At 37.2% G+C, this 26289-nt stretch overlaps 2 protein-coding genes across 10 annotated transcripts in view; both read left to right on the top strand.

Annotated features, from left to right (window-relative positions):
- The window catches only part of KIF6 (kinesin family member 6), a 149770-nt gene extending 133465 nt beyond the window's left edge, over nucleotides 1-16305 (top strand). For 3 of the 9 annotated variants that reach the window (XM_062619072.1, XM_062619070.1, XM_062619067.1), the window contains 3 exons: nucleotides 4410-4541; nucleotides 6323-6429; nucleotides 15840-16304. In XM_062619072.1, coding sequence (XP_062475056.1) covers nucleotides 4410-4541; nucleotides 6323-6429; nucleotides 15840-15859 — 259 coding nt within the window. In that variant the 3' untranslated portion in view covers nucleotides 15860-16304. Of the gene's footprint in view, nucleotides 1-4409; nucleotides 4542-6322; nucleotides 6430-9568; nucleotides 10995-15839 lie in introns of those variants that run through there. The other 6 variants (XM_062619073.1, XM_062619071.1, XM_062619075.1 and 3 more) reach the window with 6 other exon arrangements.
- On the top strand, nucleotides 9567-26076 carry KCNK16 (potassium two pore domain channel subfamily K member 16). The gene is given in 7 exon segments (XM_062619078.1): nucleotides 9567-9667; nucleotides 16775-17012; nucleotides 19428-19542; nucleotides 20081-20247; nucleotides 22639-22768; nucleotides 22771-22803; nucleotides 24279-26076. Coding segments are annotated over 7 exon segments (948 nt in total). The 5' UTR covers nucleotides 9567-9626; the 3' UTR covers nucleotides 24503-26076.
- The last annotated feature ends 213 nt before the right edge of the window (nucleotides 26077-26289 follow it).

The following is a 26289-nucleotide window of genomic DNA, read 5'->3' as shown; positions in this document are numbered from 1 at the left end:
TAAGTGTTGAAGTGTGTCTGTGTTAATAAAGGAGTTGAACAGTGAGTGTTTCTGCCTTAGTCAGTAAGTTCTGAAAACCATTGGCTTGATCCTACTCCCACAAGAGTAAGAAGCAAAACGTTGATTTCAGTGACCACAGAGCTGAAGTGGGGAAAAGGATGACATAAGGGTTATCAGTGGGTTTGGCATGAGAAAAAACATTTCTGCATAAGAAAAGTAATTTCTTGAACAGGTTAATTACATTACCAAATCTGATATACTTAACATAGCTGATCATGCTCATTAACCTGTTGAGTAGATTCAGGTTTCCAGACTATATTTATCGTTTTGTATATCTTTCATATGAAAGTGGCAGAAAAATTAAATCTTGTGTGATATGAACATATTTTATTTTAAATAATTAAGAACATTTGTGCAAAGCGGAGAAAGAATGACCTACTTCTATATTTTGGAGAGTAAAGGGTCTAATCAGCAATCCCAGAATCATACACAAAGGAAAGGAAGAGGAACTTAAAATCATCATCAAGAAGTTATTTTATTCAAAAGGAATACCTAATAAAATTCCTCATCTTGAAAGAGAATACCCTACTTGTCCATAGTATCTCTACCATAAAGCTGTGTTGCTAACTTCAACTCATACTATATGTACATTATGTCTCTTAATGAGTTCTTGTCAAGTCTGCAAAAAGTCTTAAAATTCATGCTGGGTTCAGCACTCCATGTCTGCTCCATTTCAGAATTCAAGCACAGTGTCTTCTTACACAGTGGCTTTCATTTAAGAAATTTATCAGTCTTTGTCTGTTCAAGTTACTTCTCTCACTGAATGTTTGACTAGTGTTGGACTGTTCTTGTATTCCCCTTGAATCAAGCAAACGTTGAATAGTTATTCAAATCTTCTACAAAATTGTGAATTTTTGTCCTTCTCTCAGGAATGCATTCCTTTTTAATTCAGTCAGATCTTTCTTAACCTCACTTTTTCCCTTTTACTGAATCTGATTTGTCCTGTTCCTGCAAGCCCCACAGTATGTTCAGTCTTGAACACCTCAGCCCTCAAGCTTCCTCTCCAAAATCTTCCTGGCGCTTTAGATTCCCTTGGAGATATTTTCCGATAACTCTTCATATTCTCTGATGACTTTGAGCATCAGATTTTTTAACAGTTTTTGTCCTGGATTACAAAAATTTACTCCCTATATTAATGCTATGTGAGACAAGATAAATGTTTACATATTTTGAAACATTTCTTGTTGCAATCATTTTTCATTCCTGCCAACTTTATGCAGTGTTACATGATGATAAAATATAATCTAGGAATAACATCATTGATTAATGACATTTCAGAGGTTTTCTCATTCAGTTGGTAACAATTTAACTTGAATAATTTGTCTATGAATTTGCAAGGTAGGCCAAATTTGATTTTGTAACTAAATGCTCAGATTTTAAGCAGCTTGAATATTGCCTGCCTTCACACAGAACATCTGTTCCCCTCACATCCAAGGCTCATATGACTGAAGAACTGCAGCTGAGTTTTTTTTAACATTGCAGCAGTTGCACACCTTCAAATTTTACACTTTCCTTTTTTAATCCACCTGACTTTCCACTTTCCACTGTTTTTCATCTGGCAAATCAAGCATACACCCATCATCTTTCCCACTCCTCTATGTGCTTGTCTGTGGCCCAACAGATAACCCAACAAAAAAAAAGCAGGTTACCCACTAAGTGAAACTTCAGGACACAGGTTAAAAAAAAAAGAACTGAGACATTGAAGCTGACAGACAATAATCTCTAGAAAAAGCAGGAATTTTACTGAAGCTTTCACGAAACACTGCTTTGAGACTTTTTAAATTCAACTCAAAGAAAAATCAAATGCATTCAGACTGAAAATGGGAATTATACATTGTCAATAAAACCTGAATAATATTAGAGCTTAGGAGACAGACAAAAGGACAGAACTTTTATACCTTGTATGTCCATCCAAATCCAAAATATGATCCAGAAGTTCCTATTTACACATTACAGAAATGTTGGAAGGCACCCCTAGGCACTCCTTAACCTCTTGCTTGAAGGACTATCAGCACACTACTCAGGTCAGCTGTGGTTTTGTCTGACTTTATTAAGCATCCTGAGATTTCCAGTCCTTCAGGCTTAACACACAGAGTCATGATGACTTTCCATCAAATTTAGATCAGTACTAGCAAAATTCCTTATCTATTCTCATCACTGTAACAGCATATAACACTCAAAGGAGGAGAGTCCTGGCTTCTGAGAACAGGCTATGAGCAAGTTGCTTCTGAGTGTATAAACCACCACACAGCAAAATTGCACTCTTTCATCTTCTTATCATTCAACGTATCTTGCAATGCCATAGAAACATTATCAGGGCTTTAGTGTGAAGGGTGTAAATTATCCCCATACAGGCCACCTCTGTAGCGCAGGGATTAGAAAAATCTCTAAGATACCTAAACATGGGTTTGATTGCTATCAAGCTGAGGGGCTTATTTGTTAGATTAGTACTTTAACAGTTAACCTCTTATATAGAAACGGCACTTTGAGTCATTACAAAAAATAGTTATAAGCTTCTTTATAAATTTGCTGAACTTGCAGGAGAAGAGTATGAATCTCACAGACAAAAATGTTTGGCTATAATCCTACAGGCAGAGAGTAGGAATTTAAGTTCCATTTCTGAGCACAGTAATGTTAATTTCCTGATTCTGAGCATCATCGCATTCAATCTAAGGGGTTTTTTTTAGTATCACCTTCCTCAGGTGCCCAGTTCTCCCAGAGGAGTCTAACACAAGTTTTGGCATATTGTCCTGGGTCCAGGAATCCACTTGAAAGGGAGGTCCCTGCCACACCTGTCGTGTCTGGATTTTTTAATGGATATGGATCTAAATCCACTTTAAAATGGGATTTAACAATTTTAAACAATAGTTTTCATTTAAATTCAATGGAAAAATTAGTTCCAACATATAAACTACTTCAGATTAAAAATAAATTACTTCATCTTACTTATACTGTTTATTATTTTATAATATTATATACAGTTCATGGCAAATAGAAAGCAAAGAAGCTGATTTCAGTGAAAAGAAAGCAATGAGAAAGGATCACGTTAAGTCACATTGCCTTACATTTTTTTGCAGGCTAAGAATAGAGTCATGGACAGTTGCTATGATTCAGTTGATGTGTAGTAATTTATTAACCCACAGTCATATGACTTGGATGCCTAAATATCCCAGGGCACAGAACAGGGTTCCTTCAGAAATTGAATTTAAGACCCTAAATCGCTTAGTTTTTAAGAACTGCCAAATTAATGGAAAAAATTTTCAGGAAATCCTAAAGCAGAACTATGGTGTGAAGTTCCCAGATATTGTTAAGCCACATAGTAGGTAATAACATCACACATCCTTTCTCGCTCTTGTAATATGTACGCATAATAAAGTACAGAATATTATTAACGTTAAATATGATATTGCTTTACTTCAATTAGGCTGAGTCTTGAGGTTGTTTTAATCCATTTAGGTAGGTACAAGTGGCATGGGACTCGAGGAGTTAAAGAGAAATATTGGTAAACCTGGAGTTGTTCATCTGAAAATGATTTACACTCTTGGGCATGGTATCTTCTGCAAAACTGAACCTGGCACAGTGTAATACAGTAAAATTCTAGTAACAATTTCTTTCCTTTTTCAAGTTCTCTGCCAGAAATACCAATTTATCAGCCAACAATGAGCAAACTACTGCAGCGCTAGAAAGGCAAGAACTTGCCAATCCTGCCATCTACTGGAAAAATCCTAAAACTGAGTAATAAAGTGTTTCCACTCTCACAGATTGGCACCAGACCGGCAGCATTCACACCCCCCGGGGAAAGGGGAGTCTCTAGGACATCACATGGCAGAAATCTGCCTTTCTAGTGGATGAGTTCCTTGATAACAATATCTGCAAGGACAGGATGTAGCTGATGCAATATTGCATCAGCTGTTTGCAATGTATTTGGTTATCACCAACAAGCCACATCCCAACATCCTCACTGAGTTTTTATTCAGTCTCCCACTGATTTCGGTAATAATTTTGCCTGACTAAAGAAAGAATGGAAAATGAGCTAAGGCCTCACTTGGCTAATAGTCAGTTTGGGAACTAAATATACTATTACAAACTGTACATCAGATACATCAAAGTGCTTTATAAGCCTGCTTAGAAGGCAAATACTAAAAATGTAATCTTTATGAGTTTGTCATTCTTTCATAGCCATATTTGCTACATAAACCTAATCATCACATGGATTCAATCCTCTTCTAGCAGACAAGTGCTTTATGTAGATAAAAAAAAAAAAAAAAAGTCTTGAAAACCAGCTTCTTGTAGTTCCTATTTCCTCCACAAGGGCAAGATTCTTTCCTCATTTCTGCCTCCCGTTCCAGTTTTTCAGAAACCACAAGTGTCAGCCCTGATGAAGATCCAGCTGGGAAAAACAATTCAATCACTTCTAATAACCCTACTTTAAAAACAAGGTCAGAAGCACACCTGGGCTATTCAGAGGAAAAAGTGAAAAAGTAAGTAATACAATGCCTAGATAGTTCTCTTTCGGTCGCTTTAACAAAAGTCTCCTTGAAAATTGAAAGTAAAACTGAAATAGTAGATTTTCTTCCAACTTCCAAAACAATACCGTATTTCACACCAAAGAGCTGCATTATCAGCACTAAAGAGGAGGGTGTTTGTTTGGCCTGAGACTTTTTTCCCCATGACCTTATGAATTCTCATGACTGTGTCTTCTCAGCAAGAGAAAAGGTCTCTGAAAGAGTAAATAAAAACATTTACAAGAAGAGATCGGAGTACATAAGTATTGCAGAATGCAGGAACTATGAAGAGATTTTTTTCCATCATGTGATTTTGTCCTTAAAATATTTTGAATCTGCCTCCTGCAAATTATTCTAGTAAAATAAAATTACACCAGCAGCTGGGGGTGTTGGGCTGGGCAAAGGTTACATGTCATGTTTTCTCAAAATAGGTACTGCTTCATGGTTACATTTCTATTGTGCTCAGTAGTTCTGTTTGTTGAAGCCCTTAGGAAAACATGGTTACTACTTTTCCTATTGCATTAGTGAAAACAAATCACAAGCGGGTTTTTCTTTCGTTTTTCAAAACAATCCATGTCTAGAATACCAAAAAAAAAAAAAGGAAAATTTCATTCCCAAAACCTAATGTTTTAAATTACATTTGTGCTTAAGAAAAAAAAAAAAGAAAAAGAGATGCTAAAATGCAATTTAGACAGTACCTTCTTAAATATATTGTGTTTTTTTTTATTTCTTACAATGTTGCTAATCAAAAATCAGTAAGAGAATAGTCCTTCAGCGTTGTTCTGATATCACCTTGTAAATTACATATAAAGAGATATTTTATGAAGTTCATGGTAATTTCTATTTTCATTTTGGTTCACTAATTCGGCAACTGAGGACTTAATTGTAGTACATTAGATATTAGATATTAGAAGGATATCAGACTTCTGTTTATGTCAGGTGCAATTGCATTCTACTGCAATAGTCAGTAAGGAACAGTGGAAATAACTATAATTACAAAGGTAGAATACATTAAAAAAGTCTCTCCCTTCAGTTCCACTTATCCTTCCATATTATAATTTATACTGCCATATCTCTCATCTCACTGTTAGTGCTTAATCTTTAAGCAAGGCTAATGACACAGGGACAAATTGTTAGCTTTCTTGACTGATTAGAATAGCTTCATTGTACTACTTCATCTTATACCACTGGAGAGTCTAGCAAAAACAGACTTAACTCAGTGATTTAATTGCAGACATACAAGATTTCAGCAGGTACTGGAGACTCAGCAGCATAAGGGACTTCTGCCTGTCAGCAAATGTCATGAATGTCATGTGGCTGTTTACTTTTATGTATATTTAAAAACTTAATTCCCGTAAGCAGGCAAAAATACTATTGATCTGTTCAAATAAATAGCAGCAATTTTCCCTGAAACAAACACATGGCATAGTCACATCCATCATTTCCTTGGTAGTTTATTAGGCTTTTCTGCTTGGCAGTAACTGACTCAGCAATAAAATATTTTTAGCCCTTCATGAGAGGTTTTATATCTGATAAGGATGCAACCCTACCAAACAGAAAAGTTATTAGCCAATTTTAAGAATCTACATAAGAGCATTGAGAAGTCCTGAGCCTGGTTCACCTCTGAACTGTGCTATCTCTAACCATCTATCTGAAAAGCAAAGTCCTTCATGCTGGAAAAAAAAGAGAGGAGATAATGGAATAGAAAAGTAACCTTCTTACTCAGTTTGGTCCACAAATATACTTTCTTATTTCAGGATCCCACCAAGTTCAAGTGCCTCTATTCCTCTGACTGGAGACAGCCAGGCTGATGCTGACATCCTTGCTTTCATTAAAGCAAGACAGAACATCCTGCAAAAGAAAGGTAAATCCTGCCAAGAAACGGGAAGCCAAACCAAAATCTCCAGCATGTTAAAGCCAAAATTGCTTTAGTCCACATTTATACTGACACAAGTGAGAACTGATTCTGGCTTAAGTTATATTACATTGTGTTCTGAGCTGTTCTAAACACTTGAGGTTCTTCACATGTATTTATTTTAGTAGCTCAATGCTGCAGTATGAAACTATGAGGGCTGTCTTTTCTGAGCCACTATCAAGTGAACTTTCTGGGACATGCATATCTGTGCAGCCTGCAGAGTGTATTTCTTTACACTTAAGTAAATGCATTTGAATGTGGTTTCTTGATGATTAAAATACTTCTACAATTTTCCATACACATTTTCTTTAAACTTTTTGGCCTGGTTTTCAGCTGGCACAAATTTAGCTATAGCAACTGACACCAAATAAAGATTACTCAAATGATTACACTGTAGCCCATAAGGCAGACTGGCCCACTGTGGCTTGCAGAATATGCCCTTAGCAGGTATTTCACTATATCAAGGTCTAGTGAAACTTTTTATGGGCATTTGTCACCAAATCAGATACCATGGTCACCATCAGGTACCATGAGAGCATAAGCAGGCAGTGAAGTTCACTCTACAGTGCAGGTAAGTGAAATTAGCAGGAAACAGAAAGCAATAAATACACAACAGCGTCATAGTGAGGTAGCCTAAAAGTAATTCTTCATGATGAAGGAAAAAAAAAGACCAGTGATTTTTTTAGGGTTTTTTTTTTAGTAATAATTTTTAGTGGCAGCAACCAATTAGAAGACAAAAGCAGTAGTGGTTACTGAAGCAGCAACTTTCTATCAGCACATGAGTGCTGATGACAGCATTATTCAGCAAGCTGTCAGCACCTGGCAGGCAGATGGTGTTAGCACTGTCACAAAGTATCACAGAGCTTATCAGAAAGCTGTCAGGTAAACACACAGTGGCTGAAAAAAACAGCTGCCCTGCACTCATCCAAAGCAAACACTTAACACACTTAGGCTTTGGGATCCCTTTTGTCTTTATTTAGAAAAACTGTTGTCAGGTTTTTCCTACAAATGAATTAAGCTGAATTTATAGGCAGCTCACCAGAAGAAGGTTACAGATAAGTGTCTTACAACAAAACATTTCAGGTCTTTAGAAGGTTCAGATCTGACTCATTCTGTGAAGAACAGTGATCTAACTAACAAGAGCACATCTTGCCCTGTGTTCATCTTCTAAATCATACTGTATCAGGAATGTCTTTCTCAAAGGCCTTTTCTGTCCTCATTGTTTTTCAGCCACAGGCTATTACCTAGCATCATCCATCAGTTTCAGAAGGGTCTAGGCATTACCAACATTGACAACTATTAGAACCCAAATTATAAAAGGTATTCTTGCAGAACAAAGGACAATCAACACTTTTTAAATTGATCTGAAGTTCAGTTAGACAAAATGAGCTACATGCTGCCCTAAGTAGCTGGAAGGGAATGAAATAGTATTTGATCATCCTGGCAGTGCAAGGCTGGATGACTCCACCAATCTCTAAGCATAGGCAGGGGAACAAAAATGGAAGAGGCTGCGTAAGTACAACCTGCATATTTCAAATGTGTAGGGACCTGATGTGTCATAGATACAGAGTTCAGCAGCAAATTGTGAGAAGGATTTGGAGTCAACCTGGCAGACAAAAGAAGGCTTTTCTTCCTTGACTGCTTGTGAGAAAAGGAGAATCCTCACAGATTTGCAGGATGGAGCCACTAGCAGGAACCATTAATCAAAAAAAGTTTGTAAATTCTGAGTTAGCAATATGGATGAAGAGGAAAAAATCTATGGATTAGTGCTACTAGGGAACTGTTTTCAGCACCATAGTGAAACCCAAGGACATTTATGAGGTGCAGTGTCAGACTTTCTAACTGGGAAAAAAAAAATGGGTTGAGAGACTCCACTACTCCCATATCTGTGATTACATTATGTGTCCCCTTTTCCTGTGAGCACTTCACTCTTACCTGACTTGTTTCTAGACTAAAAGGAGACAAGAGGCTGTAGTGCTTGTGCATAATTGTCTGTATGGAGTTTCTGATAACAGTTGCATCCAAAGCAAAGGAGAACCAGAGTCTTTTCTTTTAGGGGATGGGAATGGGGACTTGGCTTTGTTTATAAAGAAAAACTATCAGAGGTAAAATAGAGTTAAACAGAGAGGAGGAGTAGCAAAAGAAATGTGTTCTGTCTGAATACTTTTGGGGAAAAAGTTGTGTGTTACCAATTTCACACAGAACTTTTCCTCAATAAATTTCAAATATATACAAAATAAACTGGAAAGAAATTACTTGCCTAGAACCACTAAGCTAAATCAGACTGCTTCATATAGAAGCTGTGCTGCATCCCAGTCCAGTGCTCTGTTGTCTCCTTCCCAAACTCTCTTCAACTGACATGTTCAGTAAGTATTTCTATATTTGTATGCAAATATATTCATTCCCTGCATGATTATTATACATAGTGTCCTACAAGAAACATGCAAAGGCATAGGTTCAGCCAAACTAAAGTCAGCAAGGGTTAAAAAATGTCAACATGCTTACTTCTCTTTCTTTTATTGATCCTGACCCTTTCAAAATCAGTATCTTAGAAGAAATCTGAAAGCCTACTTTTCATTAACTGAGGAAAGAAGGAGGAAAAAAAAAAAAGAAAAAAGGATAACTGAGTGCAGAAGCAGAGTGGAAAATAAGTTTCATAAACAGAAAGCATGGGAATGCTCAATATCCTTAGTGACCTAATGCAGGGGAGTGAGTGAGAGGTCTCAGTAAAGATTAACTCAGGGTTTGCAGGTCGTTACCATCTTCTTTCTAAACAGAGCAGAATTAAACAAAGTACATTCACAGGGCCTTGCTAAAGTATTGTAATAACTACATTGCAAAGCTTTTTACAAAGGGCTACACTGCAAACATGCTTTTGCTGCCTTGTTCAGCCTTGAGGTAGAGAAATGTAAATGCAGAATAGTAGATGAATGGTTGTTTAGTTTGGTTTCTTGTTGTTGGTTTTTTTTTTTTGTCTTGGAAGTTTTAAATTTTTTTTCACTTTCTTTTGTTTTGTGTTTCTGAAGTTTGTTTTAAAACTGACAGCACAACCTGAAATATAGTATCATGTATTCTTTATCTCTTTCAGGCTTGGGGAACAAATGAAATTCTTGCTACAGTTCGTTATATTATTTTAGAAACAGTTAATGACCTTTATTCTTTCCCTTCCTCCTCTGCTTAGAAACAGGTAGGAATGAGTACTTTGGATGTACAGGTTTAATTAGTAAAGCTATAGAAATTATTTTTCTTTGACAGCAAAATCAATTTCTCTGGGGAATGATATTTGAATATTTGCACTCAGTATCTTCAGCTTGCATTAAGATTAAGCAAAACTAGAACAACCTATCAGGAGTTTGCCAAACATGTTTGTTTATTAAAAATTCACTGTATGTGTTCTACATGTTAAAATTATCTCATGTATTAATGCTTCTATATCTTTAATCTGGGAAACACTTATTACTGCTGCTGGTAGTTTTGCTTACATCAATTTGCATAAGGCTTTATTACATACATCTAGATAGCATCCAAAATTGTGCAAAAACAGTTGTTATCTGGGTTACTAAACTCTATAAAATACCATTTGAGACCTTTTCCTGTTTTTTTATTTTCTTCTCCAAGGAATAGTAATTTTCATGGCAGATGATTAGAATACTGAGATTGTATTGTAATATGAAAATAAATTATTATTAGAAAGTAATTCAGAGTTCAAAATTTTCCAACTGTTTTTTTAATTTGAATACATTAAATGTTGTCAAAATATACACCCTTCCAGAACATACAAATTTCAGAAGAAACAATATTTAAAAGGCTTCAAGTAAAACAGGGCACATACTACATACTTGCAAAGCACAAATGAGATGTGAACATTTAAATGCAATTATGTCTTACATACAGTTGTTCACTACTGACTCAGTGCTACTTTATTGCATAGTATCTGTTTATGCAGCAACTTATTTTACATATCAGACGAAACAAATAAAAAAAATGTAATGGAAAATACAGTCTATTTCTCCAAGATATACATACTTTCAGATTGAAGCCATCATTTTTATGCTAATGCTAAGCCTATAGTCATGCATTTGGAAGGTTTTGGCTTATTCACATAAAAATACAGCAATATTTTGGCATAAGTCACATATCATTCTCAAGGATGTATATGTCCTTAAGTTGCTGATACTTAATTCCATGGCAAATCAATAGTTATTCAGAAGTACATGGTGAACTGGTATGTTCAAACATACAGAAGATACATGTTTTTCAAATTAACAACTAAGATGCAATAAATCAAGAAATATTGAAGTTATGTCTTTTTCCATATTTTAATTTTCTGTAAAAGTCAGCACAGCTACCACATGAACTGATAAGCTTTATGTAGAATTTAGGGCATAAAAGGTCCTAAAGTCAGATCCACTGTTGTTTTGGGTAGAGAGAGTTCAAGGATTTGGTCAGAAGTGGGAAAATACATAGTTCTGCTTTGCTGGAGATTATATTAAAATGTCCTTCTTCTACCAGAATCTTTATATGTCTGTCTTTATTTTTCTTCTTCTAACTCTGTTACATATAAATACTGTATTAAATATACACTGAATTAGTGTTTATATAGCTTCCCTGAGGAGAGCAGGATCACCATCCTGCCTCCATCCAAAGCAGCTAGCTGGAGAAGAGCCAAAGGTTCCAAACCATTGCTGGGTGAAGCAGCTGTCTTTCCAGTTTTCAGTAAAATCTCCATTATGAACTTATTTGAAGGTAGCCAAGAGAGAATTATTGATACATCTCACTTAACATAAAGCATTTACAGTGGCTTTCAGTAACTCATTAATAGAAGGATCTTAGCACTATCCTGGTATGATCTATGTGGCACTGCTACTACTTGCTGATTACTTAGTCAGTGTTTTGTTCTCAGTTTGCCACACATCTAACTCACAAGGAGAAAAGATTACTTGCTTCCTGCTTCAAAATTCTCCAGTCTTTTTTTATGATATTGTAAAATCAGGGTGAAATTCAATCAGCAGAGTAATACCTGGTTGGCAGAATGGTCTAAGAATAAGATTATACCAAACACAAGAAGAGCTTGAATAAAATTGCATCCAATAATAGAAAATCATATAAATAAATATAAATATTTTCTTGATTCTTTTGGAAATTTTCATAATATCATGTGGACAGAAAAGATTGCTCATTCAGTACATAATAGTTTTAAGAAGCAAAGCCTATACCTTTTTAAGAAACTGCATCCACTCTTCAAAGGTTGCCTGTTAGGTTCATAGGAAAAATCAGATTGGAAAGGACCTCAGCAGGTCTTTAATCCCACCTCTTGCTCAAAACAGCATCAGTTGTGAGATCAAACCATGTTGGTGAGGGCTTTGTTCAGTCTGGTCGTGAAAACCGCCAAGGATGGATGCCACATGACTTTCTAAGCAATCTGTTCCAATGCTTCAGTGCCCTCATCATGAAAAAGGTTTTCCTTATATCCAGCCTGAGTTCTGGGGGTGTTTTGCCTATTGCCTCTCCTCTTCTCAGAAGACACACCATCAAAAGCCTGGCTCCATCTTCTTGATGGCCTACTCACAGGTGCCGGAAAGCTGCTGGGTTTCTTATCTGTCTTCTTGTCTTCATGAAAGTATTTATTGCTTCAATAATGTTTCAATGGCCACAGATGAACAAAGTTACTTGTTTTAATAATCTCTCTTCATGTAATTTCTAGATTAATTTGAAATAACCCAAGCATTTACCACACTGAAAAAGTAACTGCCACATTTATAATGGTCTTGACTCCTACCTAAGCCACCTATAAAACAACATTGCTAAGTTTAGAGATTCTCTTACATGTCTGACTTCTGTCTATTCATTATGATATAGCTGCTGGTTGATTAAATGTTAGTATGGTAGATACAATTTGTTTATTTTCTCCAACCAGAATAAATCCAAATCTCTTTTTTGTGGAGATTTCTTTGGGAAGTAGCTTTACAGTGCTAGGTATCGTGCAGGTATTTCCAGGATTTATTTATGCCAGACACTGTGGATCATCTCATCTCTTATTTCAGGGTATTTCCAATCCTTCTATGTAGTTTATTTCAGGTGAAGACAGGCATCTGCTGGCCTCCTAAAGCCATAGCTTCCGGAAGGGTTAGCATATGACCCACACTTACAATAAAGGCCAAAGTACCTGTTCTCATTTATGCTGCATCTGCCAGGACTGTATATACAGTCTGGAAGCACCCTAGTGAAACCCTTGAGCTCACCAGCTTTTGGGTTGGGTATTTTCATCACTTCCTGGCCACTGTATCTTTCCAGAGAGCTCCAAGTAGAAAATGACATAACCTTATGTTGAATTTCTCTTTCTTGAAAGATGGACATGCCTAATTCAGTCTCCCTTTTTCACTCCTGAATTTTTTATGAAAGAATCTTCCAAGTGCAGTCATGAAGTTCACACATGTAACAGTGTAAGTATATATTGTAATATCTTCCCAACAGAAGATTTGATTGTTTTTACCTGGTTTAACCAATCACATGGTGCAAGTGTTAATGGTATAAGCTGAGAACATTTCAATGTAATGAAATGTTAAGATCTTGTAAATGTTCCCTGTACCAAATATCCAGCTGGTGAATATGGACGCCAACAAGATGAAAATCTGGGAATGCCTGGTTGCATACAGCATGTTTGGTATCTCTATATAGAATTTGTTTGTCTTTTCAAAGTCCATTTTTAAAAAGTATATCAATTGAACTTCTGGGTTTAGATTATTTCATATGAATAATTTTTATTGTTGCTTAAATCAATGTTAAATGATCTTTTTCTAATATTTCTTTTCTGTTTTACTTCCTTCAATGTTTGCTTTGAAACCTCACCAATAAAGCAAGCAATGTAAACTAGATATTTATAATAGTTTCTATCCATGCCTTGATTTGACGCCACGACAATAAAATTGAAGACTTTCAACTGAGGCTTTGTTTTCTCTTTCCTTGAGTGAAATCTCAGGGGCTGCACCTGATTTTTTTATAAAGATTGTCTTCTGTTCGTTCTTTTGGACAGCTGAGGTATTTCATTTGATACAAACCTTGAACTAAACAAATAATTGTATTTGTGGTCCCAACAGTGGGTTTCCCAAATGTATTTGTACAGATAAACAACACAAACAACAAGGTCTACCTTAATAAAATAACTGCAGAATTTAAGGATTTTTTTTTTTTTTGCCCCGTGGAATCTGTCTGAGAATAATACTGTTGAAATCTTGGAGTTCTTATATCTTTTATCTGAAAATGCTTCATGTTTTCACCTATGTGACTAGAAGTCAGGAAGTCAAAATGGTTGGTTTGAATTTGGAATGAGAATAAAACAAAAGCAGAAAATTTCCAGATGGCAGTCTCATGAAGAAATGCAATGTAACTGATATTTATATTTAACACAGTTCTAAAAGAATTTTCTTGACTCTTCTTTGAAATGCAGGGGTTTAAAAGTCATTCAAGGAGCAAAGCAAATTCAAAACAATTCAGTATTTCCGTGTACTAACTGTTCAGGCTGGAATGCGTAACCTGTGGAAGAACTGGTTCCTGGATCTTTGCATGCAGTTTGTCATCAGTTTTGTACAGAGACATTTCTTCCAGAAAAACTAATTCAAAAATTCACTCTTCATCAGAAGTTTGAGGATGACAGGATCAGCCAAGGTTTCTTTCAACCATTTAATTACTTATTTTAGAAACAGCTTATTTGTGTCTAAGTAAATTATACTCTTACTGATCACAATGGTATTTTTTCTGGCTTTTGAAATACAGAGTGAGGAAATCATGTTGGTTATTTTTGACCTATCTATCTTTTATTTATCATCTATCCATGTTTAAGAATTGTTAGGGATTCTAACAACAATCAGTGAAGCAAGGGAAGAACCCTGAATCCTTTGATTTGCTCCAGGTAATACATGTAAAGTGATTAATTATCTTGATTGTAGACCAGGATGTCATTTTGGGAAAAGCTGGATCTTATATATATTACATATATATCAAATCTTACAAGAACACTGAAGGAAGATAGAAGTGAAGGAATAATCAAGGAGGTCATGTTTAGCCCTGAATTCAAAATATGTTTTGTGAGAATTTATTCATTAGCTTTGAGACCAAACGCACTCGTAATTTTAAAATCTGCAGGGGGCACTGGAACAGCAGGACCTCTGAGTAAGTCAAATGACAAGTTCAGCTACTACGAAGTTTTTGCTTTCAGCATTTTTTATTTCTAATACTTGTGAATTCAGGTTTTGTTTATATTTTTAATCAGAAGAACATTAAAAGAGCAACAAGAGAAGTTAGATTAGACAGTGTGTTTTTTCATCCCATATTGGATATTATGCCTTTTTACCTGAAAGCTAAATTTCATTTCTGATGTGGTAAGCCATGCTCCTTCTTCCAGTTTCAAAACTTACTCAGAAATCATAAGTCTTCAACTTGCGTCCAAATGTATATATTTGAGGGTGTTTTTTTTTTTCCTGTGGCAAGACATAATTTCTGGGCTACTGCACAAAATATTGTTTTGTTTTATTCCAATGTTGCAACCTGAAACCAAGGGAAATAAAAACAACCAAACAATCAAACAAAACAAACCAAAACACAACAACTTTGGAAACAGAATGTTGATGATTTCTACAACTTGAAATCTACAGATGCATACTTCTGTAGCTTTTTCATGGGAGTAAATATGTCAGTATCAGCTACTTTGGATTGTTGTCTTTCACATTATCAGAGCACACTACTCTGCTTAACTGTATGGAACTGTGCATGTTTATGAAAGTACTTTCTTAAACCTGTGCTTTATCTGTAAGGTCATTCAGCTATAAAGTGGTTCAACTGTAACTGTATGTTTACTCTGCAGTTTCTTGTACACATGCAGTTGTTTTTTTTCTATTTTTTGCATCTTTCTGCAAAACCACTGCTTTCTATGTCAGTCCCAGGACACATCACATATTCCATGTGTCTCTTGAAGTTCTCTCCAGCTGTTCATTATAATATCCATTAATTGATTTTTTTGTTTGCCTTTATTTTATGCTTTTCAAATAACAGTCGTGGTAGAGATGATAACACCTTCTTGGAAAGTTGGTTAGAAAACATTTCACTTGGCCAATCAAATAGGATACACCTTTAATGTTGAAGTAGTTTAAATAAGAGCACCTGAAGTATAGAAGTAAGCACACTGTGACAGTTTTAGTGACTCAATTCACAACATTCTCAGAAAATTAAGTGAAAAACAATCTGAATACTAAGTAAAGAAGGGACATTTGTATCCAGAAGATTTTAACAGGAAGAGAGTTTAATAATAAAATTGCAGCCCTAACCACATGGCCTTCTTGCTCTGTTTGTTTGTTTTCTTTTAGAAGCAGTGTGGCATAGATGACGCTTGCCATAAAGCTCTTCCTACAGAAAAATATGCAACTCTAGCTTATTTCCAGTGCATGATAATAATTAAAGCTTCAGTGAGTGAACCTCTGACATTTTTTTTAGCTAACAATTTACCTTAAGCCCTCTTTCTCTCTTATGCATTTGGATCTAAAGAGCAATAGGGAGACTGAAAGCAGTAGGCATGAGTGGCTCATTCCCTAGCTCTGTGGACTAAAGGCTGGAATAACCTGACAAAGGTTTCAGGAGAGGGAGGCCAGGTGGTGAGCGGACTGATCTTATAAGGGTTAGAAAAGAAAGAGAAGGTCTATCTTGTGACCAGGCTGAATTCAGGATGTTTATGAGCGTCATCATGCTGCCTTCACTGGTGCCAGCAATGTTTGTATGGTCCAGACTTCAGCTATCGACTTTTCCATTTATTCAGCTCCATACTTTCCTTTGTTCTGGGGAGTCTGCTGTAGTTAGAGAGTTTATAGTGTTTTCTTGTAAAGAAGTCTAGTGTTTAGAGTAAGGGTTTACTTGTCAAGACTTAAAGAGTCTATCTGTGACTCTATATTCATGACTCTGGGTAAGACACTCAACCAGTTTTACTTCAGCTTTCCAGCCTGCAGAGCAATACTAGTCTCAGTGGCCTTATGTCAGGCTTCATGCAACTGAGATACTTGGATGAAAGCTGTTTTAATAGGGGAATCCCACTATGATTTGCATTCTTATTAAGCCATAAATGCTCTCCATTCATTTTGGATAGAGAAAAGATGTGGAGGGATAAGATTTGCCTGTTAGTCTCATTTTGTATAGGCCTCTATGTTCTGTAAAAAATTCTCCAGCGCAGTAGATGGGAACTTGGGTGTGTGAATCCTTGGTATCCTGAGTAGCAGACATCCTGGGACAGTAACCAATTAATACTGAGCAGGGACTGGGAGCAGCAGAGCAGCAGCATGCCCTTCCTCACCATACAGAACCGGCAGATCACCTGGACATCGCTGCTGGTACTGGGGTATCTCTTTTACCTCCTCCTGGGCGCTATGTTGTTCCAGCTGCTGGAGAAGCAGTCAGGGATCCACTTTAGGGACCAGTTTCAGCTGGAGAAGCTCAAGTTCTTGCAGAACTACACATGCTTGGGCAGGCAAGCCCTGGAGCAGTTTGTACAGGTAAGGGAAACACGCTCCCATTATTTTGGTTCCAGCATTATTTTAGTTAGAAGAAATTATACTGTTGTGGCCACGCATGTCATAAGTTGATCTGCTGTTCATGATATTAAAGGACTAACTGTACAAGAGAATGGCAGAGGTTTCTCAAGCCCATTCACCTATCTCTTAGTCTTGATCAATTGCACTTCTTTTCCCAGTCATGAACTCCCAAAATATGCAAATATACTTAAGAACCTTCCTACTACTTTGCAATAATTTCAGCTTCAGTGTTTTTGTCTCCCTTGTTAAGTATTACATGGGAATCATGCATGAGGACAAAAACCAAGAATCAAACCTACAAGAAGTAAGTCACACTTTCAAGGTTCTCCAGTCCAAACCCATGCAAATTTTCCCCTTCTTTTGTACTACGAATTTTCTCCTGCCTTTGAAGGTGGTCCTGCACTTCCAGGCCTCTAAAGGAAAGATAAAGCCAACCACCATGAACTGTGTTAACTCTCACCTATAATAAGATACAAAGGACTCTTGTTCAATATGGGTTGTCAATTAATGACATCTTCAATTACACTTTATTCCTCAAAGTTGTCTGGAGATGATATATTAGACCTTTCTTGGTATTATAATAAACATATTCTCATTCTAGTATTGCAAGAACTGGACAGAAGTTCTTGAATTACCGCTTTTGTTGTGTTCAAAGTATATCCAGTTGCAGAGCTGGATGCCTAAACAGTTTGAACTCTTTCTACCATCTCATTAAACTTGATAGAAACTCTAAGGAAGTAGGCTGCAGGTTTGCACTGAGTCAGAGGACTTCCGCAGAGGTATATGCTTTTGATCAATAAAAAGACCATATTCTGTAAATGGATTTAAGCAAACAGTGAAGTTCAGATCAGAAAGAGAAGAGGTGGTCTGAACCTCTGTCTACAAGGACTATGTTCTGATTACTAATACTGTGATATATTTCTTGTGGAACATTTGGTATTGTCCAGAAAATTACTAGAGTTTTCAAGAATTTACATACATAAAAAGATGCCTGATTTTTTTTCAGCTTCAGCAGCTACTGATATTACCTGTATTTCCCTTATCACTGGGATAATGATTGTAGAGCAGAAAATCCTGATTCTCATTCTAAACCAAAATGGGATATTTCATAGGATTGGAAGGTTTAGTTAAGTATACTAGAAGCCTCAGAATGGGTTCACACATGTTCAGATTCTCCTCTCTCTGGCTCCAGTAGACCTTCCTCAGCACTGCCATGCTCGGAGAATCATGAGGCTTTTTTGCATCTCTGTGGAATTAGATACAATTCTTTCATTTGTGAGTTGTTCCAGACAAAACCGGCTGAGGGCACCAGATTATTGTGTACAATGTACCAAGCTTCGAAGTACTTAGACTTGATAGTTCTCAAGGTAAATGTAAGTGCAAGGTGCCCTCTGACTCACCACACATTTATAAAATCTCATGAGAAATTGTCCATCTCTTACCAACAGTAGAGACTAGATGTCTTTCCATATTAAATCTATAACTCTAATTCAGAAAAGCAATCATCTCTCTGTATGTTTTAACTGTATGGTTTAGGAGGCCTGTTCATCATGTCAGAAGTTCCAGTCTGAAAAGTCACGGTATACAGGCTGTGGTGAAACAGACACTAGATTAAGTCTGCTCAGCTGACAATGGTATGGTGCTGGCAGAGGATAACCAGTCTCCTTCGGAGAAATCCTGGGGGAGAGCAATGAAACACAAGGCAGCTGACAAGATATTTGATGGATAAATAAGAGCAGCATTTCTTTTGCACATAGTAGTTTTGGTCATCTGGTAAGAGCTATCTGGAATAGCAGAGAATAATCATTAGCTAATCTTTCAGACTAGGGGAAGTCTAAGATTCATTGAAAATTGCTGGAAAGTCATAGCTGAAAATAGCAATTCATACTCACTAGTACTTACATGGAGGAAACGGAAATGAATATGTTCCCCATCCCCCTTCCCACAGACACAATGATACATTTACACGTGTCCAAATTAAAAACTGCAGATTTCTATCAAGGTGACTAGACTTGGAAAGGAGAGAAGAGGAACTGCCTTTATTTTTTATGGTATAACTTCACTTTATTTTCCCAGTTTGATCACTTTGGTGTCTCCCTCCACTCCCTTCCCCTTAGCCTTCAACTAGTTACGGAACCTGTGCTCCTTGTCACTTCTCCAGTGACAAGAATTCAAGATTCTAGCCAGTTCTGTTTCCAACTTTTGCCATGTCAGCACAAGGCCATTTTAACCAAATCTACCCTGTTATCTACACTGTTTATTGCTCTGTTTGCTCAAGATGGAAAGCAGCATTTACTTCCTTTTTTTTTCTGACATTCTTCTTGATTTGGGCTAACGGGTTGCTCATCTTTGCTCCTTTGACCTCTTCTGCCTCAGGTCCTCATGGAAGCATGGGTAAAAGGGGTCAACCCAGAAGGAAATTCTACAAATCCCAGTAACTGGGACTTCAGCAACTCCTTCTTTTTTGCAGCAACTGTTATCACCACTATAGGTGAGGTACTCTCTTTCCTTATAAATTGGGGTTTTCTACAGCTATCCTGTAAATCCCCCAGAAATGTGCAACTGGTGGACAGAATACACCTTCAAGACAATCTTGACTATTGTGGGTTACAGTTTTCTATTATTTCCCAATTGTACCTGTTACTCAGATATATCCAGCATACCACACCTGCAAAAAACAGCTGAGTGCCTACTTGATACATGTGATATCATTTTGTATATGCATAGCACATATTGAGGTTTCTTTGAAACACTCAGTTGCACTCACCAGAAAATCAGAGACCTATAGAAATTTACAATACTCTTTATGAGTAATGTTTTTCACATTAAATTTTCTGTTAATCATAGTGAATGCACAGGGCTCCATCAGAAGCTATGGCAATTTTTAAGACGGATTTAATTGCAGAAAATCATAGGTCCACAGGTTCCTGAAGTTTAACATGGCTGAACTTCCAAGCCTAGGAACAACCCAGGATGACCTGCAGCCTGACTGTAATGCCTTTTCATGTAGCTCTTCTTATTTTTTCCAGGTTATGGTAACCTGTCTCCCAGCACAGTGGCAGGGCAGATCTTCTGTGTGTTCTATGCCTTGTTCGGAGTGCCCCTCAAACTGGCTTTTCTTAATCAGCTTGGGAAAGGCCTCAGTGCTCACCTGATTACCTTGGAAAGACGGGTGCAAAAGCCAGGCTGTGCCCAGGTACAGTGTCAACCTATCTTTTATTTCCACTGTTTCAAAATTAGTTAAATTTCTCCTCTCAGATAAGTACTGTTGTTGCTAGATTGGGTTTCCCTTGTGCATGCCTATATTTTTCTCAAACATAGCAATTAAATGGCCCTCTATATCAGGAAATTGATATACTCTATTTATCCAGCTTTAAAGCAATTTGATTTTGCTTGACAGACTCTAGATTTGCCTGTTTAAAACCTGACCCAGCAAAACTGTTAAGCCAAGCATCACCTCAATTTTAAGCAAGGTCCTTAACCTTTGGAGACCTCAGCAAAATACATGCACATACACACATTGCTGAATCAAGTTCTTATTATCAATCCTGTGCTAACATCTATCCAGATTGTAGCTCTACACTGTGCAAAACCAACTTATTTTTATTGGCCTGCTAATCTGGTTTGAATTACCTTCCCTGATTGTGCAAGTAATTTAACACTTCCTTACTTTTCTTTTCTTGAAACATAAATAAATACTCCTTCTTCTTAGTTATAACTTATTAGTGAGTCATTGAACTAGTCAAGATATATTGGAATAAGGGAAGCACAAGTAACAGAAAATAAATTAAGGTAATTTATAGAAAAGTTAGCACATGTTTCCGAGTAAAGGTTCAATGAATTGACTCCTTTAGTTAGGGAAAAGGGAGATTAAATGTGTTAAATATGTTGAAACATTTCAGAGCTCTGGCACAAGCGTTTTTTTCCTCTTTTCATTTGTAAAACCTCTGAGTCACTGCCTACACTGGGAAAGCTATAAAGGTAATGTCAAATGCAGATGAGGGTTATATGAGCAAGAAGTTCTTTAGCTGCATAACCTGCCTGCTCTCGTGCAGCTCTGCCACCAGGAGGACTTTCATGCTAGTATAGCTGCATCTGTCCTGAGATTCCTCACGGATGTGATTTTTTATTTTTTCTTTTCACTCCTGAATTAACACCTCATTCCTGTCAGAATTCCTATGATCAGACAAATTTTTGGGGCTGTATCTAGTTGTTCAGTCTGAAAAGCCTCTTCCAGGAAACTGGCTCATCTCCTTTTAAACAGAATTTAGTCATGCTTTGAGAAATTAATTACAATCGATTCTTCTTCATTCCTGGCTTACTGTCCCCTATGTTACAGGTTTATACCAAAAAGCCAGTGTAAAAAGTAATACTGTGCATTTCAGTATAAATTTTAGGCAACTTTATTATCTAATTAAATGCTATTGCACTTCTGGAATTAATTAAATGAGAACAGATTTCAACTATAACCATGTTGATCAGTAATTCTCAAAGTGCTTTGCAAATGAGGTAAGTATAGAAAACTAGAAAGACATGATGCACAATACAAAAGTGATTTGTCAAAGTCACCCAGTAGGCTCACGCCAAGTTTCTCAAACTCAGCTGACTATTTTATATGTGAGATAATACAGAGAGAGGAAGAAAAACATGATACCTGGCCTTTTTTACTGTATGAATAGTGGTTTGGCTTTTCATCCAGTCACAATAGGCACATGCATAGAAAACCTTACCCTGGTTTGAATGCTCCTGGGGACATTTTTAAAAGATTGCAATTAGTTTTTGTCAGCCTGTACATCACTAGTCAAAAGTTTACCAAAGCGTATTCTCTGGAAATCCATGATTGATCCTCAATCCTAAACTCCTGAAATCCCCTGTCGTGACCCATGCACTGCCCACTGCCCGTTCTGTTTACCTAGCCACTGCAGCCACATATGCTGAAACTTACCTCCCAGAAGGCAGACATTTGTACTGCGAGACACAGATCTGCCCTGTAGTGACAGAAAACAGTTCTGATCTGAATGCTGCTTAGTTAAAAATAAAGGCAGGCGAACTGACTTCACTTAGACTTTATCGAAACATATTTTTGGCTGAACTCTTGCAAGCCACTTTATAAATCTTTGGAAGCAGTCACAGTGAAGAGAACCCTAATTTGTCCTTGCCAATCTTTGTATCATGAGTTATGCAATACTTGGTGATTTTCCTCAAAGACAGGAGCCAACTGATTACGAGATTATCTATCTCCACTTCAATTGAAATTGTAAAGTGAGTATTTCATTTTTGTGGTTGTCATAAGTTTGAAAATATGACTTGAGTATGCTTAAAAACTCATTGCAAAAAAAGCTTTTAAAAAATCCTCCTTTTTTTTCCTATTTTTGAGGTATTTTTGATTAATGATTAGGTACATTATCTATGTGCAGGGTAAACAGCGAGGTCAGCCTACAGTGCATGGAAGCATCAGTTTATCCTTCCTGTTTGAACATTGCTCACTGCTGGAGCAGGTTTGTGATTCAAGAGCAAAACAGACTCAGCAATTTCCGCTAAGCAACTGATCAGTACTATTTATCTGCCATCTTCTTTTATTTTTCAGGTGGTTCAGACACTGGCAGTGGCCATCTTCCTGACCACTGGGACCTTGCCTTTTATAATATTCCCATCATTGGTCTTCAGTTATGTAGAAGCCTGGAGCTACGGAGAAGGCTTTTACTTCACCTTCATCACCTGAGCACCATTGGATTTGGGGACTATGTAGTAGGTAATAAAGAAGGCGAACTGGATTGAGTTTTGTTGAAATTAGTTGCTCTAGTATAAAGCTAAATACAGAGAGCATAGATATCAATCCCACTATAAATCTGACAACCTAGTTTAGTGAAAGGTGTCCTTGGCCATGGCAGGGGGATTGGAGCTAGATGAGCTTTAAGGTCCCTTCCAACCCAAACAATTTTATGATTCTATGATAATGTATTATATGACATGGGCATTTTTCCCTTGGCAGTTAAGCTGAGAGTCACCAAATATGCCACTGGACACCCATTCAGCAGTGTCTATGCCCAACCTGGTAAGAATGTGATCTATGAGTGACAGGTGGAATATAAGTGAAATCTCTTTGCCAGTATTAGGCTTTTGAACCACCGTCTCCTAACAGTGATATGTTTCAGCAAATACTTACCATTCCCAATAAAAAATCATGTAAAATATGTAATGATCAGTACTTAAAGTGGGGAAAATATTACTGACAACCCCAGAACGCCTGTGAAAGAAAACAAACCCAGTGAAATTACAGTCTTTAGAGTCTCTATGTTGAACCTCTTCTCTAGGCTGAGACACAGAAATAGACATAAGTGAAGGGCTGTTTTTCACCCACTTATTTGAACAAATGCTCTTAACAGATTGTGTAGTGTGTTTATTTGTTAAAAACACTAGAGTCTGTTGCTTCACAAGTAGTAGCTCTCCTTGGGACATGTAAGCATATCCCAGAAGGAGAGAAATTCCCATCTCATGCTGAATCTGGGCACTGTGGAGTTTCATGATGATCTGGATGATAGACTTAAGTGCATGGCTGCACTGCTGTCCTGTGCCTGTATCATCTGCACTGATTGCCCATGACTGGGTTTAAACCCCGACATAGACTTAAGTGCATGGCTGCACTGCTGTCCTGTGCCTGTATCATCTGCACTGATTGCCCATGCTGTGGAATTATCAACTCGGGGATTAAGATGCCCGTAACCACATACTTAAAATGGCTGCATTTCCCATATAATATTCTCCAGATGATTTTTTAATCCTGGTTACTGAGGTATGTCATCCTACAAAAAGCAACCACTATATCACTGAGGTAGGAAACTGTATCTTTCTAAATCATCTAAGACCCCCTATGTGTTTCTTGAGTACAATATGACTAATACAGATTCAAAATTGGATTTCCAAGTTGATTTTTTTTTGTCTTTGTCAGTGGCTAGGAACACTCAATTTTGTGCATCATTGAATAACATTAGATATGGCTATTTTTCTTATATAGCCTCAGCTTCAGAGATTTGATGCCAACTGTGCTAACCTTCACCTGCGATTTGGACCATAAAAAGAAAAAAGGAAAATAAAAATAAAACGATGCTTATAGATCACACAGTCTTATTAAACTTTTTCAAGGCGTGGAGAACGTATGTATGAGAACTTCTGTTTGGCACACCTAAGCTGTCAAGATTAATATGCATAATTTCCTGGATTTTTCAGGCACAAACCCCAACAAGGACTATATCCCAGTGTACAGAAGCCTAACTGCAATTTGGATTGTTTTTGGCTTGGCCTGGCTGGCTTAGGTCTTCAACGTGGCACCTGACTTGATGGAAAAATTTCTTCAGCTAAAGTGGTACAAGCCTGACTTAAGCTTGGCAGTAGGAACCACCATCAAACTGGAAAATGAACCTAAGCAGCCTAGAGTCGACATCCCCAGCTGAGCAAGGTACACAGAAAGCAGTCTTAAAAGTATGTCTTTCATCTGTATCTCGCACTAAGCAAGCCATGTGGATAAAGGACTAAACCACAAGTTGTAGACTGTTTCCTAAGGACAGATTTCCTAAGGAGGAAATTTCAGATGCATTGAAATTTTCACACACTGTGTAGGTATCAGCCAATTAAACCTCCAGAGAAGTAGCGCACATGTTCAGACAACTTTCCTGGGATTCATTTTACACTTTTAGCTCAAGACAGCTTCCTCTGAAGTAATCAATTATTATCCTTTCTCTTTCTCTAGTGGAATTCAGTTCTTATGGTCATTTGTTTTCAAATAAATCAAGAGTGACTGCCTCCCACCTCCAATGAGAAGTCATGTCACCAAGAATCTCAAGTGGAAAAAGTCAGGTACAGAAATCTTCCTTCATTTCCAATCATAAAACAAACAAAACCACAGAGGAATATCAGCAGTAATGACCACCTGCTAAATGACATCCATCCAATTAAGATTCATTTGATATTGTTTGAAATTAACAGCTTTCGTATAAAATGATAACATTTCTTTAGTTCCTGGGCTAAAATGCTTCTCTCTTAAATTGTGCAGAAATCATGTGCCTATCCAGCACTGCCTGGACTGTTAAAATCTATTTCGGAGCGAACTGACAGCTCAGTGAAGGTCCTTATTCTTATTGCAGTTCATTTCACAGCCACTTGACAACAGGACTTTGAATCTAAATGCAAGGAGACTTCCTTTATTTCCAGTCAGATCACAAATATTATTAGAGTCTGGCATTTGCTTTGGGACAGTTCATTGTGGAGGTATCATGCATGTAGATTTGATGCTGTCCATTTACCTCTAAATAAGGCTGACGATAGGCTTTTGTGTGAAATCTGATCCTCAGCCGTGTGCATAGAGTCAACCATGAGAAACGGAGTCTGGTTTTGTCACATCTATTGTAAGTTGAACGTAGCAGCAGCCATCACCAAAGAAGCAGTAAAGCCAAAGAAGGACACATAAGCACCTTATAAGCAGGCCACTCACTGAGATATAAAACTGTAGTCATACTATGTATTAAACTCTAGAAACTTGATAAAGCAATTAACCATTCATTGAGTACCATGCTAGGTAGTTTATAACCATCACTTACACACTCAATGACTTGTAATTATGTACATACTGCCATTTATTATGTATGTTTATAACTCACAGTAACCATCAGTTAATCCCTTTAAACTCATTTATGAGCGGAACCTTGTGACTGAATTACTACTGGGCAATGTAGCAAGCTAGCCTGTGGCTGACAGGCTACAGTAACATCTCACGCCAGCCTTTCAGCAACCGCTTTGGTATTCCGTTTTGGGGAAGTGCACATAAAACATGTAGACAGGTATAGGTCACAAATCTCTTCTCATATACTTTCTTACTTCAGAGGATGGTCACAACAGCAGCTTGTTCTTACACCTGACTTGATGCTCGCCATCTTTGCTAGTTGCGGACTCCTGCATAGTGCAGTGTGCCAGCTATGGTTTGTTCAACTCAACTCAAAACTGAGTTTTCAAATACACAACCCATCTAACATTTCCCAGTCTTACCACTGGCTACATCACAGATTTTATCTCCTAGGTTTTTGCACTGATCTTCTGTTATGCCCTCAGCTATTCCCATAAATTTATGCAATGGCTTTGTTTGTAGCTGCTTTCACTAAGAGTAGCCAACTCTCTCCTGTCTGGCTTTTTGTATCTTTGCAGATCTCATGGGAAACTTTCTCAGTATTCTCTATTCTTCACACAT

This window comes from Pezoporus occidentalis, unplaced genomic scaffold (assembly GCF_034315485.1).
Source record: "Pezoporus occidentalis ecotype Australia unplaced genomic scaffold, CSIRO_AGI_Poc_V1 ctg209, whole genome shotgun sequence".
NCBI classification, from domain to species: domain Eukaryota; kingdom Metazoa; phylum Chordata; class Aves; order Psittaciformes; family Psittacidae; genus Pezoporus; species Pezoporus occidentalis.
Note: the sequence above shows the minus strand (reverse complement) of the source record. Positions and strands in the feature narration are given on the sequence as shown.